Genomic DNA, 13,678 nt, shown 5'->3' on the forward strand with positions numbered 1-13,678 from the left:
GACCGCATTAACCTTAGTGATTTCCTATAAGCCTCAGTCTCTAAATACAATTACATTGGAGTTTGGTGCTTAAACATATGAATTTTAGGGTACACTTCTCAGTTCATAACAGGGTCTCCTCTCAAGAGAGCGTTTGGTACCCACTACCCGGACTCCATCATGCTCAGTGCCTCCCCAACTCTGGTCTCCCCACAGAGCACGGCAGACGGGTGGCACCTGGCCACCAACGGCCTCTGGTGACCTGGGCTGGGGCTGGGGTCCGTCCAGGCTGTGGGTCACAGGGACTGATGCTCAGGTTGCAGCCGTGGCTCAGATGCCACACGTGGGGACCCTCCACTGCCTGGCGGACCCCTGTTAGTTTGGGCCGGCTCAATAATACCCTAGAATGGCTTATGAATAACTAATTTATTTCTCACAGTTCTAGCGGCTGAGAGTCCAAGACCAAGGTGGCGGCAGATTCAGCGTCTGGTGAGGGCTCCCTTCCTGGCTCACAGACGGCCATGTCCTCACTGTGTCCCCGCAGGGTGGACAGGGCGAGGGGCTGCTCTGGGTCTCTTATAAGAGCTCCACCCTCGTGACCTAATCACCTCCCAAGGGCCCCACCTCCAAACCCCACCACATTGGGGATTAGGTTTCAGCTCGTGAATGTTGAGGGGACACAGCATTCCATCTATAGCACCCCAGAGCCCTGGGTCAGTGGTCAGGGTAGAATGAGATTTGGGCTGAGGCTGCAGTTCCCACTTCAGGCATTGGGGGCAGCAGAGAGCAGGGCCTGGAGGGTCCAGTCTGAGGACGCGGTGCTGGGGTCACCACAGAGGGAAGAGAGGGGACCCCAGAGTCCTCGGGCAGCGGCCGCAGAGGGTGTGGGGGCCGTTACTGGGAAAGGGGCAGCCGGGGTCGCACCGCTGAGGTCCTTGTGCCCGCAGAAGTGGGCAGCCCAAAGCGCATGTTCAGCACCTGAGCCTCAGGCCCCTGGGCCTGTCCCAAGGGCTTATCCTGTCACAGGGGCGGAAGTGACACCCGGAGGCCTGACACCTGCTGCTTGGGGCTGGACACAGACACGGCAGCGAGGTCCTCGTGTAGTTGGCAGGGTCTGGAGACCCCAGGGATCTGGGAGCAGGGCTTGTCCCTACAGGGACAGCACAGCCCCTGCTGTGACCCGGGGGACCCTCTCCAAACACCAGCAGTGTGAGGTATTCTCCACTGAGGAAGAAAGAGGGACGTAGCCACCAAGTGTGGACAAGCAAAAGCTTCATCTAGAGCGCTCCCAGGCGGGTTCACTGGTCCACGAGACAGGGGCCAGCAAGTCACACAGCTTCTCCCGCCTGGGGGTAATTTATAGTGTCCGGAGGGTGGTCGAGTTGATATGACTTGGTGAATTTCATTGGCTGACAGACGGTTGTTCTTTTTCAAAATGCTCCTGGGCCGTTTCTTTTGGTGTCATGGGTGTGGGTGGTTCCTCAGTGACCTTCCCCCATCGCTGACCTCACATTCCGACCTTTTATGTGAGATAGGGGCGCTGCTATTCGTCTGGGTACTTCCTGCTGGTTAGGGGCATCATGGGGAAGGGAGGTCGGAAGGTGGTGGCTCTGAGGGGAGTCGCGTATATGGGTGTAGAGGCATCTGGTTGACTGTGACTCAGGAAACCTCGCTGATGCGGCCCGGTAAGGATCTAGGAAAAAGAGGAGCAACCATGAGTAATGTGCTGACAACTAGAAGAGGACCTAGGATAGGGGCAGCCCAGGTGAGGATGGGTGGCTGCCACCAGGAGTTAAGTGAGTTGTATGAGGAGAGATTCTTGTGCAGTTTCTCTTGCAGACCGTTGAGGACATTGATGTTTTTTCCACCAGGCCAGTCACATTGATATAGTAACAGCACTGCTCCCTGCTTTAACTCACTCTGACGGCAGGTTCCCGGTGGGAGGGACAGGAGTAACAGGGGGGTCTGCAGAGCCCAAGCTTTTGGTGAGCCGGAGACGGGTGGGGCCCAGTGGTTCCGACTGCCAGCGGTCCTGCATGGGGGCAAGCTTGAGACGGGTAATTATGGGTTTAAGGGCCTAGCGGTGACTTGCTGAAATAGGGAATTGGGGTCTAGATGGGAATTGGGAGGGATTCTTCAAGCGGATGTGAACAGGTGGGTGGTGGGTAGCTACCACAGGGGTAGAAGTGTCCCAGACTTGAGGGTTGACAATATCTGGTGGAATCGGGGGTGTGACCGGGTTAGGGTGATCTGTGATAGTGGGAGAGCCTTCAGCCAGGAGTGGTAGGAGTAGGTGGGAAGATGCTGTCAGCTGGATAGTGGCTCCGAGACTTTGTAGAATGTCCCGACCCAGGAGGGGTACAGGGCATGAGGGCATGACTAAGAAGAAGTGTGAAAACGGGATTCCATCCAAACTGCATGTCAGGGGTGGCGTGAGAAGGGGAAAAGGAGGGGTCCCATCCACTCATAACTGAGACCCGTGAGGGAACTAGAGGTCCAGAGTGTGATGGGAAAACAGAGAAGGTGGCCCTGTGTCCACAGGAAGTGAGATGGACTTACCCACTACCTGCAGCGTTACCCTGGGCTGGGCGAGGGTCATGGGGGTCTCTGAGTCCGGGCCGCGTCCATGAGGCCGAGGAGTTCGAGCCGTGGGCCCGCCTGGCTGGCTCGGCCTCCCATTTGGGTGGCTGGTCCTCCGCGTGGAGACCCCGAGGAAGAGCCTGTTGCCCAAAAGGGGGAAGTCGCTCTGCCAGTGACCAGGCTGCTTGCAGTCAGGGCAGGGCTCAGTGGGCGGCCGCGGGCAGGGGCACTGCCGGGCCCAGCGACCGGGCTGCTTGCAGTCAGGGCAGGGCTTAGTGGGCGGCCGTGGGCAGGGGCACAGCCGGGCCCAGTGACCGGGCTGCTTGCAGTCAGGGCAGGGCTCAGTGGGCGGCTGCGGGCAGGGGCACTGCCAGGCCCAGTGACCGGGCTGCTTGCAGTCAGGGCAGGGGTTAGTGGGTGGCCGCGGGCAGGGGCACAGCCGGGCCCAGTGACCCTCTTTGCCACATTTAAAGCAAGCTGCTGGTGGGGTGCCTCTTTGCAGCCCAGACTTGGGTCGGGCACCTCCTGTGCCCCTGTTGCTCTGCCGGCCTCAGGGCTGCCACAGGAGCCTGGGTTTGGAGCGTCACCTGCTGCTGCATGTGGGCCTGGCGTCAGCCTCGGCCTGTTCCTCCCGACCGTTAAAACTTTACATGCCATGTTCACAGGTCTCGGAGAGCGGTTTGGGGCCCTTGGTATAGGCGGTGGGATGAGAAGAGGAGGAGCCTAAACGCTTTTCGATCGCAGACAGATCAGAGAGGGGAAAGGAACATGAACCTGAACAACTCCTTCCACCCCAGCCCCCTGGCGGAGAGGGCATAGGAGGCTGTCCCCCTCTTGTTGCTCGGAGCAGGATCTGGTGTGAGCACTGACGGAGAGGGGAGAGACTGGTACCTGCAGGCGAATGAGAAACAGGATCCGGAGAACGGAGAGGAGGACCCTGACAGGGCGGAGGGGGTCAGGCAGGAGGGGAGAGAGTTCCTCGAGGGGGTCAGTGAAGGAGGAAAGAATCAGGAGCGGAGGGTGTAGCTGAGGTTTCTCTGGCCAAAAGGACCTGTGCCATAGAGCAGGTGGCACAGGGATTAGGACGGGACTGCAAATACCAGGAGCCCTGAATGTAAGGGATCTCTGACCATTCCCCAGCTCTCTGGCAATAGTTATGTAAATCGGTGAGGGTGTTAGAGTAGAAAGTCCCTTCAGGAGGCCACCTGGTCTGGTTATCCAGTGGGTACTGTGGCCCGGCCACAGTGGAGAAGATCAGTTTCTTCTTCTTTAGGGAGGGATCTGTGTTTGAGAGACTCCAGATAAGGCACCCCAGAGGTGTTTTTGAGTCAGGTTTAGATTCCTGGGCCCCCATGGCCACCCTCAGCCTTGGGGTGATCAGAGATGAGAAATGGTGTCCCACACTCAATCTCTGGCCACTGGACGGTCAGGTAGAGTGGGAGTGTCTGGGACGTCTCCACGGCCACACAGGCACTAGAAAGGTAGGCGGTCCCTGACGCAGCTGTGATCACGGACAGGGAGTCTTGGCGGAAAGAACTGAGGGGAGGACGGAGACAGGGGACTTACTGCTCCATGTGCCAAAGTGGGTGGGAGGTCGGAGGTCCTGGTCTCCCTTGGGAGGAAGGGGAGAGGAACAGCCCTTGTGGACTCAAGCTCCTCCCGGGTTTCGGCACCAAATGTAAGGTATTTTCCACCAAGGAAGAAAGAAGGAATAGCCACCAAATGTGGACAAGCAAAAGCTTTATTTAGAGCGCTCCCAGGTGAGGTTCACTGGTCTGTGAGACAGGGGCCAGGAAGTCGTGCAGCTTCTCCCACCTGGGAGGGGGATAATTTATAGCGTTGGTAGGGTGGTGGTGGCGAAATTTCATTGGCTGACAGACAGTTGTTCTTTTTCAAAACACTCCTGGGCTGTTTTCTTTGGCGTCATGGGTGTGGGTGGTTCCTCACATGACCCTCCCCCATGGCCAACCGACCTCACAAGCAGGTGTCCCCATGGCCAGCCCTCCCCATGTCGCTCCCGTCCCTGGTCCCTCCCCTCCCCCACGGAGCCTCCGCCCTCTGATGTGCTGACTTCCGCCCCATCCTGCCCTCCTCGGAGTGTCCTCCCCGCCCAGACCTGACACCCCTCCCACGTTCTCAGACTCCCTGGACGATCCCAGTGGGGGTCCTCCCGCTCCAGAGGCAGCAGCAGGAAAAGTGACAGGGTCTTGGATGTCCCAGGTCCCCCTCCAGGAGACTAAGGGCACCTAGTTGGTTTGTGGGGTCCGTCCTGGACCAGGAACCAGCTGTTACAGCCCGGAGACCCCACTCTTCCCTGAGGCAGAGTCCACAGTGACTCAGCGGGGAGGAAACATCTGGGTCAGCGTGGAAATGGGGGAACACCTTGCACCCGAACCTGACACAGGACGGGTCCCCTCCGCGTTCAAGGCCCTGTTCTGTGCTGGGAGCAGAGGGAGCCCCCGGGGACCCCCCTGAGCAGCAGAAAGGGAAGCAGGTCTTCTGTCCCCGGGGCTGTGGCCACACGGGGGCGCCATAAAATTGCCTGCTGAAAGCTCAGCTCTTCTGGGTCTTGTGTCTTCTCGCCAGGACAGAAGGGCCCTTGTGTCAGGGTCACACCTGGTGCCCCAGAAGTCACACCTCTAACAGCACGTGTCACTGGTGACACTGAGACCTGGTGTGGGCATAAGCCCCTCCGTCAGGGTTAGGAGTGAACTCTTGCACATCTTTTAAGACCTCTCCTCTCCTCCCTCACTCCACCCCACAATCAGGGGATCTATAAAGGGTCCACACACTGGAACTAACACTGACCACCCCAACCTCCTCATCCCCATCGACAGAGCCCAAGTGAGAGCCCCAGACCCCTGGCCCTCCCACCTCCCTCTCTCACACTCACCACCATCTGCCCTGAATCCACCAGGACTCACCTCGTTCTCTCCTTTCCCCTGTCTGTCTCAGTCACCCCTGGTCCCCCAAACATCCTGCACGCTCATCTCCACAGGCTCCGTGCACCCCTACTCTGTCTCCCCTCACACCCCCTCCCCAGCTCCTGAAACCTTCCCACTGTGTCCCCCGGAGGTCTCAGCCCAGGATCAGCCAAATCCACACAGTCCTCCCAGGGTGTTCCTGCACCTGCAGCTCTGACAGGGACCTGGGTCTCCCTGAGGACACGGCTCCCTCTGAAGTCCTGCCATGGGGGTGTCTCCCCTCCCACAGACCTTGTGCCCTGGGCCTGGAGGTGGGTGGGGTCCTTCTCCTCAACGGCTTTGACTCATTCTCTCCTCCTAACATCCCCTAATAGATCAATATCATCAGATCAAATCCTCAACTCCCTCATTGTAAGGGATTACTGGGGACCCACAGGTCATTGCCTCATTTCTTTTAGCTCCTCACTCACTGTCACCCTCCCTAGAGTTTTACCACCTTGACCTTGGTGATTTCAACATTATCAGATGAGGAAGGATGAACAGTGGTCACCAAACGTATGCATCCCGAATCCGTGGAGTCTGTGGACAGACTTCTTTACATGACAAAGGGACTTGGTGATGTAATGAAGGTTAAGGACCTTAGGACAGGGAGACCATCCTGGATCACCTGGCTGGACAATCACGTCACATAAACCTAAAAGCATAGAGGTTTCTCTGGCTGGAGTCAGAGATGCTGCAGGAGAGATGAGGGTGAGGGGAGGCAGAGAGGTCCCACGTGGGGGAAGGATTGTGTGTGCTGTGGGGGCCACGTTCCAGGACTGAAGACATCCTCTGGGAGCTCAGGGTGGCTCCAGCTGACAGCCAGCAAGGAAACAGGACTCAGTCCCACATCTGCAAGAATCTGAGTTCAGACAACACAGTGAACGAGCTTGGCAGTGGATTCTTCCAGAGCCCCAGTGAGGGGCAGGGACCTGCTGACCCTTATTCCTAGTCCAGTGAGGACATGTTTGATGTGTAACCTACACAACCGTGAGTAATAAAGGGCTTCTGTTTAAAGCCACTCGGTTTGTGGTCACTTTACAGCAGGGACAGAACACACAGCAGAGGATGCTCAGTCCCTGGCTCCTCACTTCCCTGAGCTCCTCTCCTCCATGACCTTCTGCTCTGCTCTTCCTGGGCCCCCTCCCTTGTCATCCCCTAGACTTGTCATTGCCAATAACCCAGCCCTCCCACAGTCTCCACGCCATGCTTCCCACGCTCTGCCCTCCATCTCCCTACTCACCCCACAGGGCGGCCTAAGCTCTGGAAACACTGGGGCGATTATTTGATCACATGTGTAATGTAATGTCAGCAAACCATTCATCACAAATGTGCCTGTTTCTCAGGCCCGAGACCACCCTGTGCTACATCACCTCCCACAATCCTTTGTGCCCACTGGGATCCCAGGTTATTATCCTACCATCTAGTCACCATCCCTCACCCCTTGATGCCCTCTCCTCCCTCCTCACTCATCTTCAATTCCATGAGACAGCATTTCAATCCCTCCCTTGATCTCCCTTGCCTTGTAACCCTTGCTTGAAAAAACTACACAGCGGGGAATTCTACCTCTGCCCTCCCTGCACCTGCCCCGTGCAGCTACAGGAGGCTGGAGACAACACAGACACGTGGATGCTGTCACATAAACATCATGACCCGGACCACAAGGGGTCCACACTGCTGCCCACAATCATCCTGTCCCTGCACGGCTCCCTCAGTCTCCCCCATCCTCTGCTCAAACATCCACCCTCCTTCCCCATCTCATTACTGCCAGTGACCTTGTTTCCTGCTTCACTGAGGAAACTGGACACATTAGAAGACGATTATTACAGATTTCCAACACCGTCTACTTGGAGACGTCACCACAGGTGAGCTGTCCACACTCCCAGCCAGAGCCGTCCCTCTGCTGGTGCTCAAGGCCTCATCCCTTCTCGTCTATAAAGGTGCTGGTCCAGCAGTTCTTCCCTTTTCCTCTCTTGTCATTCTTTCCTCCACTAGGTCACGTGGCAGCGTGAGAATGCACACCCAGACCTCAGCCTGAGGGAGCATAACTGACCGATGGCCCCGCTGCTGTGCTCTCAGATCTGCTGCCCCGTTTGCTCTGGGACCTCCCTTCTCACAGGCTCCTTCCCGTCAAAGATGAGAACAGCAGGGAAACTGAGGCAGGACCATTGCCCCTCTGGAGGCTGACTTAGGATCCAGGCTCCCTGTCGGGAGCCGATCAACGACTGCTGGCTGACAAGGTCACAGCAGGAGAAGACCCACAACTGCTGGCTGACAAGGTCACAGCAGAAGAAGATCAAAAACTGCTGATTGACAAAGTCACAGCAGAGAAGACCAATGGCTGCGGGGTGACAAAGTCACCGCAAAGGAAAGGCACAACGATACTTCCCCCTTTGACCTTTTTGAATTAATCTGGCCTTATATTCCCCCCTTTTTCTGGGTGTGTGCTATTATTTATGGCACAGGGATAATAGTACCGTGCTTTCCCTGTAGATTTGTAGTAATTTCTTTGGAAATGAGACAGAAGGTGTGAGTTCCACAGAAAAGCCTGTAAGCCCCTTGAACTGGGCTCATAAACATAAGAGGCTGGCTATGATATCCCTCATAAAGGGTTAAGTTTGTAGAATTTCTTCTTATTAATCATGTTGGAAAGAATAAAGTTAGAACTTAACTAGTGTATGAATATAGTAAATGAATAAAGTTTAACTAGACATTAGAATCTTAGGTAAGGTGTAGTAGAGTGGCCTGTTGTGTGGCCTTGGATGGGAGCACAGCCGGCAAGTAAAGAATGTTTTGTTAAAAGACTTGTTTTGTTACTGAAGGCAGTTGCTGGGCTTTTCTCAGTAAAACATTCTCATGAGATTTTTGTATTTTCCAAGAATAAGGAGAGGAATGTGGTGGGATTCATAGCAGCAATAGCAACTAATGCCTTCTGATATTATGTTGCTACTAGCTATCTTGCCGGTGCACTCTATGTATCTTTAAGTAAAAGTTACTCTTAATGCTATGTCAGTTTCTTAAATAGCAAGCCTTTTGTAGTCTTGTGAAAAAAGAATTAGGACACTACATGAACTCAAGGCCATTTGCCTGAGCAAGCGGTGGTCCTTTTGCTAGTCCTTGATGATTTCGTCTGCTATCTCTTTCTGCGCCCTTGACTCACAACAACAGTAAAATAGAGTTATTAATTAGTACTAATCTTTTAGAAGTTTGTACCAATACTGTTATTACTATTCAAGTTATTGTATAACTATACTTTGAATAACTTACCACCTGATTTGTAGTTTATAGATATGAATTAACTGTTATCTAGAAATATGTAACCATAGTGAAACTAAAACAATGATGTATTCAAAATACCATGTGATTGTAACTTAGTGTGTGTGCATAAAAAGAAAGCTAGACCAGCATTTAGCGGAGATGCCTGGCAGTAAATGCTAACAAGAGAATAAAGAGAAAGAAAAGAATTCGGCTCTCTCACTCGATTTTCGCTGACACCGTCTCCTCCTGTGGGACCCCTGGATCCCCCCCGGGGCTGGACCCCGGCAGCTCCCTGACACTCTCTTTGAACTCTCCTTACTCTGCCCTGGGTCTGAGACGCCTCCAGCCAACCTTCCTTCTCTCTCTTCATTATTTGGATGACCTCATTGAGCACATGTAACTTCTAGGACATACATGCTCCTGTTGAAATGCACAGTGACACACGGCTTCCCTGGGCTTCTCTGTATTGAGGACGTGGGGGACTCACAGACAAACTCAGGGCTACTGAATGAAGATCATTTCACAATGTAACAATCCCGAGTCACAGACACACTGTGTGGGAAGTAGAATTCAGGAGCTCTGTGAGTCTGACGGCAGTGCTGGGTAGACACATTTCAGTACCAAGGGGCCAAATCACTTCTTTACAGATCAGCTTCCTGATGTTCAGGGTTCCCAAGACTGTGCTCCCCACTGGGGTTCACAGACAACAGGGAGACTGGTCTCTGAGAATCTCCATCCCGTGTTTTCAGACACAGCTCCTCCAGGGTTAAGAGAAACCCCTGTCCCTCTACCTCCATTCCCAGGGCGAGCTCACTCTCTGACATCAAAGTCCCTGGGGTGAATTTTCTGCTAGAAGAGTCCAGGGGGAGAGATAAGGGGTGGGAGGCAGGGAGTCCATTTCAGGGGGAGGGATTCCGGGAAGAGAAGAGGAGAAAGAGTGGGGCTCAGCCTGGGGGTCTCTCCCTGGTGTCCTCACGCAGCCCCTGGGCCAGGACTCAGGGAGACAGGGTGACAAAGAGCTCTCCGCGCAGGAGGAGGAGTCAGGACACAGTCCCGGGTCCCCAGGCCTGGCTCTCAGGGTCTCAGCCCGAGGGCGGAGTCTGAGCGGGGAAGGTCAGTGTTGGGGAGTCCCCATCTCCTGGGGTTTCACTTCTGCTTCTGACAACCTGTGTCGGGTCCTCCTTCCTGGATACTCATTACGTAGCCCCAGATGTCACTCCCATTGGGTGACCGGTTTCTAGAGAAGCCAGAGTTACCGCCATTCCCGGTTATAAGGTCTCCGCGGACCCGCCCGACACAGATTGTCCCCAGATCCTGAGAATTCGCGTCATGGGGTCCCCAACCCTCCTCCTGCTGCTCTCGGGGTCCCTGGTCCTGACCCCGACCTGGGCGGGTGAGTGCGGGTCGGGAGGGAACGGCCTCTGCGGGAGGAGGAGCGAGGGGACCCGGCGGGGGCGCAGGACCCCGGGGAGACGCGTGTCCACCGCCCCGTCCTGACTCCTCCTCCGATAAGCACAGAGCGGAGGGTCTCGGGGTCTCACCCCTCTCTGTCCCCAGGTTCCCACTCGATGAGATATTTCTACACCGCCGTGTCCCGTCCCGGCCGCGGGGAGCCCCGCTTCTTCTCCGTCGGCTACGTGGACGACACGCAGTTCGTGCGGTTCGACAGCGACGCCGTGAGCCCGAGGGCGGAGCCGCGGGCGCCGTGGATGGAGCAGCCGTGGGTGGAGCAGGAGGACCCCCAGTATTGGGACGAGCAGACGCAGATCGGCAAGAGCAACACACAGTTTTACCGAAGGAGCCTGAACACCCTGCGCGGCTACTACAACCAGAGCGAGGACGGTGAGCCACGCGGGCGGGTCCCGGTCACGACCCCATCCCCATGGACGGGCCGGGGTCGCGCGAGTGTCCGGGTCCGAGCTCCACCCGAGACCGTGGGACCCCCCACCCCACCCGGGAGGAGCCCGCGGGGACTTTGACCCGGTTTCGTTTTCGGTTCAGGTTTAATCCCCGCGGTCGGGGCGGGGTCAGGGTCTCACACCTTCCAGTACATGTACGGCTGCGAAATGGACCGGGACGGGCGCTTCCTCCGCGGGTACGTGCAGTTCGCCTACGACGGTACCGACTACCTCGCCCTGAACGAGGACCTGCGATCCTGGACCGCGGCCGACGCGGCGGCTCAGATCACCCGTCGCAAGTGGGAGGAGGGCGGTGAGGCGGAGCTCCGGAGGATCTACCTGGAGGGCAGGTGTATGGAGTGGCTCCGCCTTTACCTGGAAAAGGGGAAGGAGACGCTGCAGCGCGCAGGTACCAGGGCCGCGGGGCTCCCTCCTCTCCCCTCGGGCTGCGGCTCCTACACAGAGACAGGAAATGGACCGGGCTCAGAACACCCACCTTTGGGTCGGGACATTGAGTCCCCTGGGTTTTCAGATCCGAGAACAGACAGCGCCTCCCCCTTCTCTCAGGGACAATTAGGTGCAGTCTCTCCGGGATGGAGGGGAGACCAACCCTGAAATAACCCATCAGCGGTTCCCCTTGCCCCTGGCAGTGGCCCCGGGACCCCACGGGGACTTTCTCCCTCAGGCCTTGTTCTCTGTCCCCACCCAGTGTGTCTGAGGTCTGACCCCGGCTTTTCTGGTTCATTTGGCCTCCACCCATGTCTGGACCAGAAATCCCTCTTCTCCCCTCAGAGACCTGCCTCCTACCCTGGGCTGTGTCCCTGTGACTCTAGAACTTTCCAGAGACTAAGAGATCATCCCAGGTGCCTCAGGCCAGGCTGGTGTCTGGGTTTTGTGCTCCCTCCCCCACCCCAGCTGTCCTGTCCACTCTCAGGATGGTCACAGGAGTGCTGCTGGAGTGGCCCATGAGGGATGAAAAGTTTCTGAATTTCTCACCTTTCTCCTCAGACCCCCCAAAGACACACGTGACCCACCACCCCATCTCTGACCGTGAGGTCACCCTGAGGTGCTGGGCCCTGGGCTTCTACCCTGCGGAGATCACCCTGACCTGGCAACGTGACGGGCAGGACCTGACCCAGGACATGGAGCTTGTGGAGACCAGGCCTGCGGGGGACGGAACCTTCCAGAAGTGGGCGGCTGTGGTGGTGCCCGCTGGAGAGGAGCAGAGCTACACGTGCCATGTGCAGCACGAGGGGCTGCCCGAGCCCCTGACCCTGAGATGGGGTGAGGAGGAGACGTGGGCACAGAGCCTCTTCTCAGGGAGCAGGGGCCTCTGGAGGACTTCAGCAGGGTCAGGGCTGTGGCCGGGGGTCAGGGCCCTCACCTTCCCTTCCTTCCCTTCCCAGAGCCTCCTCAGGCCACCATCCCCACTCTGGCCATCATTGCTGTCCTGGTCCTCCTTGGAGCTGTGGTCACTGGAGCTGTGGTGGGGGCTGTGATGTGGAGGAGGAGGCGCTCAGGTAGGGAAGGGTGGGGTCTGAGTTTCTTGTCCCACAGGGGGTTCCAAGCCCAGGAAGAAGTGTGTCCACTTCATTAATGGGATGTACTGTCCCCACGCGTGTGCTTGCCCAGTCTGGGGCTGTTTGCTAACACTGACTCTTTAGTGAGGCACGTGTGAACATGAGGGACAGATTTATCACCTTGATGAGTCTGTGATGGGGACCTGGTCCCCAACAGTCACAGGTCAGAGGGGAGGGTCCTGCTGAGGACAGACCTTCAGAAGGATGGGTGGTCCAGTCCTCACACATATAATTTCCTCAGGTTTCCTGATCCTGCCCTGGGTCTGTACTCACAGTTCTGGAAACTTCTCTGGGGTCCAGGACTAGGGGTTCCTTTAGGCCCTCATGGCCCTGCCTCCTCCCTGGTCTCTCATGGGATGTTTTCTTCCCACAGGTGGAAAAGGAGGGAGCTACAATCAGGCTGCCAGTGAGTATGGAGGGGGTGACCCCTGAGACCCTGTGACAGTGCAGACAGGAGCCATGGGGGACCCCACTCCCCATAGTTCCACCTTTAGTCTCCTGTCCTGGGGGCTCTGACCAAGTCCTGTTGTGTTCTACCTCAGGCAGTGACAGTGCCCAGGGCTCTGATATGTCTCTCACGGCTTCTAAAGGTGAGACCCTGATGGGAGGAGTTGGGACAGAGGGAACAGGACTGGGTGATGGGGATTCTCTGGGACATTTTGAGCACATGGTGAACTATTAAGAATGTCACCAGTTACAGCCACTGACCTGAATTTGTTTGTGATTATTTTCTTCTACAGCGTGAGACAGCTGCGTTGTCGGGGACTGAGTGACGGAAGATGCTTCACACACACACACACACACACACACACACACACACACACACCCCAAACCAATTTGTGACTTCAGGAACCTCTCACTTCTCTCTCTGCAAAGGACATCTGAATGTGTCTGCATTCCTATCAGCATAGTGTGAGGAGGTGGGAGGCTGGCCCATCCCTGCCCCCAGGTCCCCTCCCCACACTTCCCTGTCCAGCAGAGGGGGGCTGGGCCTCCCCATCCCTGTCTGTACTTCGTGAAACACTGAGCTGCAGCTTCTTACTCCTTTATTGAAATAAAACTCTGGGTGTGAATTTGTATTTTCAGTTCTTGCTGTGGGGGTTGCTGGGTTAATTAAAAGAGAGGACCTTAAAGTTTGAGAGGAAATAAATGGGAGCACTGAGAATTTTCCAGAACCCGTGTGTCTGCTGTGCTGAGTCTGTTGCAGGGACAGGAGAGGCTGTGAGGACCGAGTGCGGTCAGGCCTGTGCCCAGTCGGCGCTCAGTGCACCGTGGGACTTTGACGTGGTCACTCCTCAGCTGGGTCACCTCTCTGCTCCTTTGTCCTTGTCTCTTCAGTAGAACCTTGTCCCACAAGGACCTGTGATCACAGGGACTCAAATGTCACCCAGGCCTTGTAACTTGTCCTAATAAAGGACCC

At 56.3% G+C, this 13,678-nt stretch overlaps 1 protein-coding gene across 1 annotated transcript; it reads left to right on the forward strand.

The window, feature by feature from the left end:
- The first annotated feature begins 10,022 nt into the window (after window positions 1-10,022).
- LOC136387848 (patr class I histocompatibility antigen, A-2 alpha chain-like) lies at window positions 10,023-13,433 on the forward strand. The gene is made up of 8 exons (XM_066359952.1): window positions 10,023-10,173; window positions 10,338-10,622; window positions 10,812-11,087; window positions 11,687-11,962; window positions 12,085-12,198; window positions 12,632-12,664; window positions 12,801-12,848; window positions 12,999-13,433. The coding sequence occupies exons 1-8, from the start codon at window positions 10,110-10,112 to the stop codon at window positions 13,001-13,003; spliced, it is 1,101 nt and encodes a 366-aa protein (XP_066216049.1). The 5' UTR covers window positions 10,023-10,109; the 3' UTR covers window positions 13,004-13,433.
- The last annotated feature ends 245 nt before the right edge of the window (window positions 13,434-13,678 follow it).

The sequence above is a fragment of the Saccopteryx leptura genome, chromosome 1 (assembly GCF_036850995.1).
Source record: "Saccopteryx leptura isolate mSacLep1 chromosome 1, mSacLep1_pri_phased_curated, whole genome shotgun sequence".
Classification (NCBI taxonomy): Eukaryota; Metazoa; Chordata; class Mammalia; order Chiroptera; family Emballonuridae; genus Saccopteryx; species Saccopteryx leptura.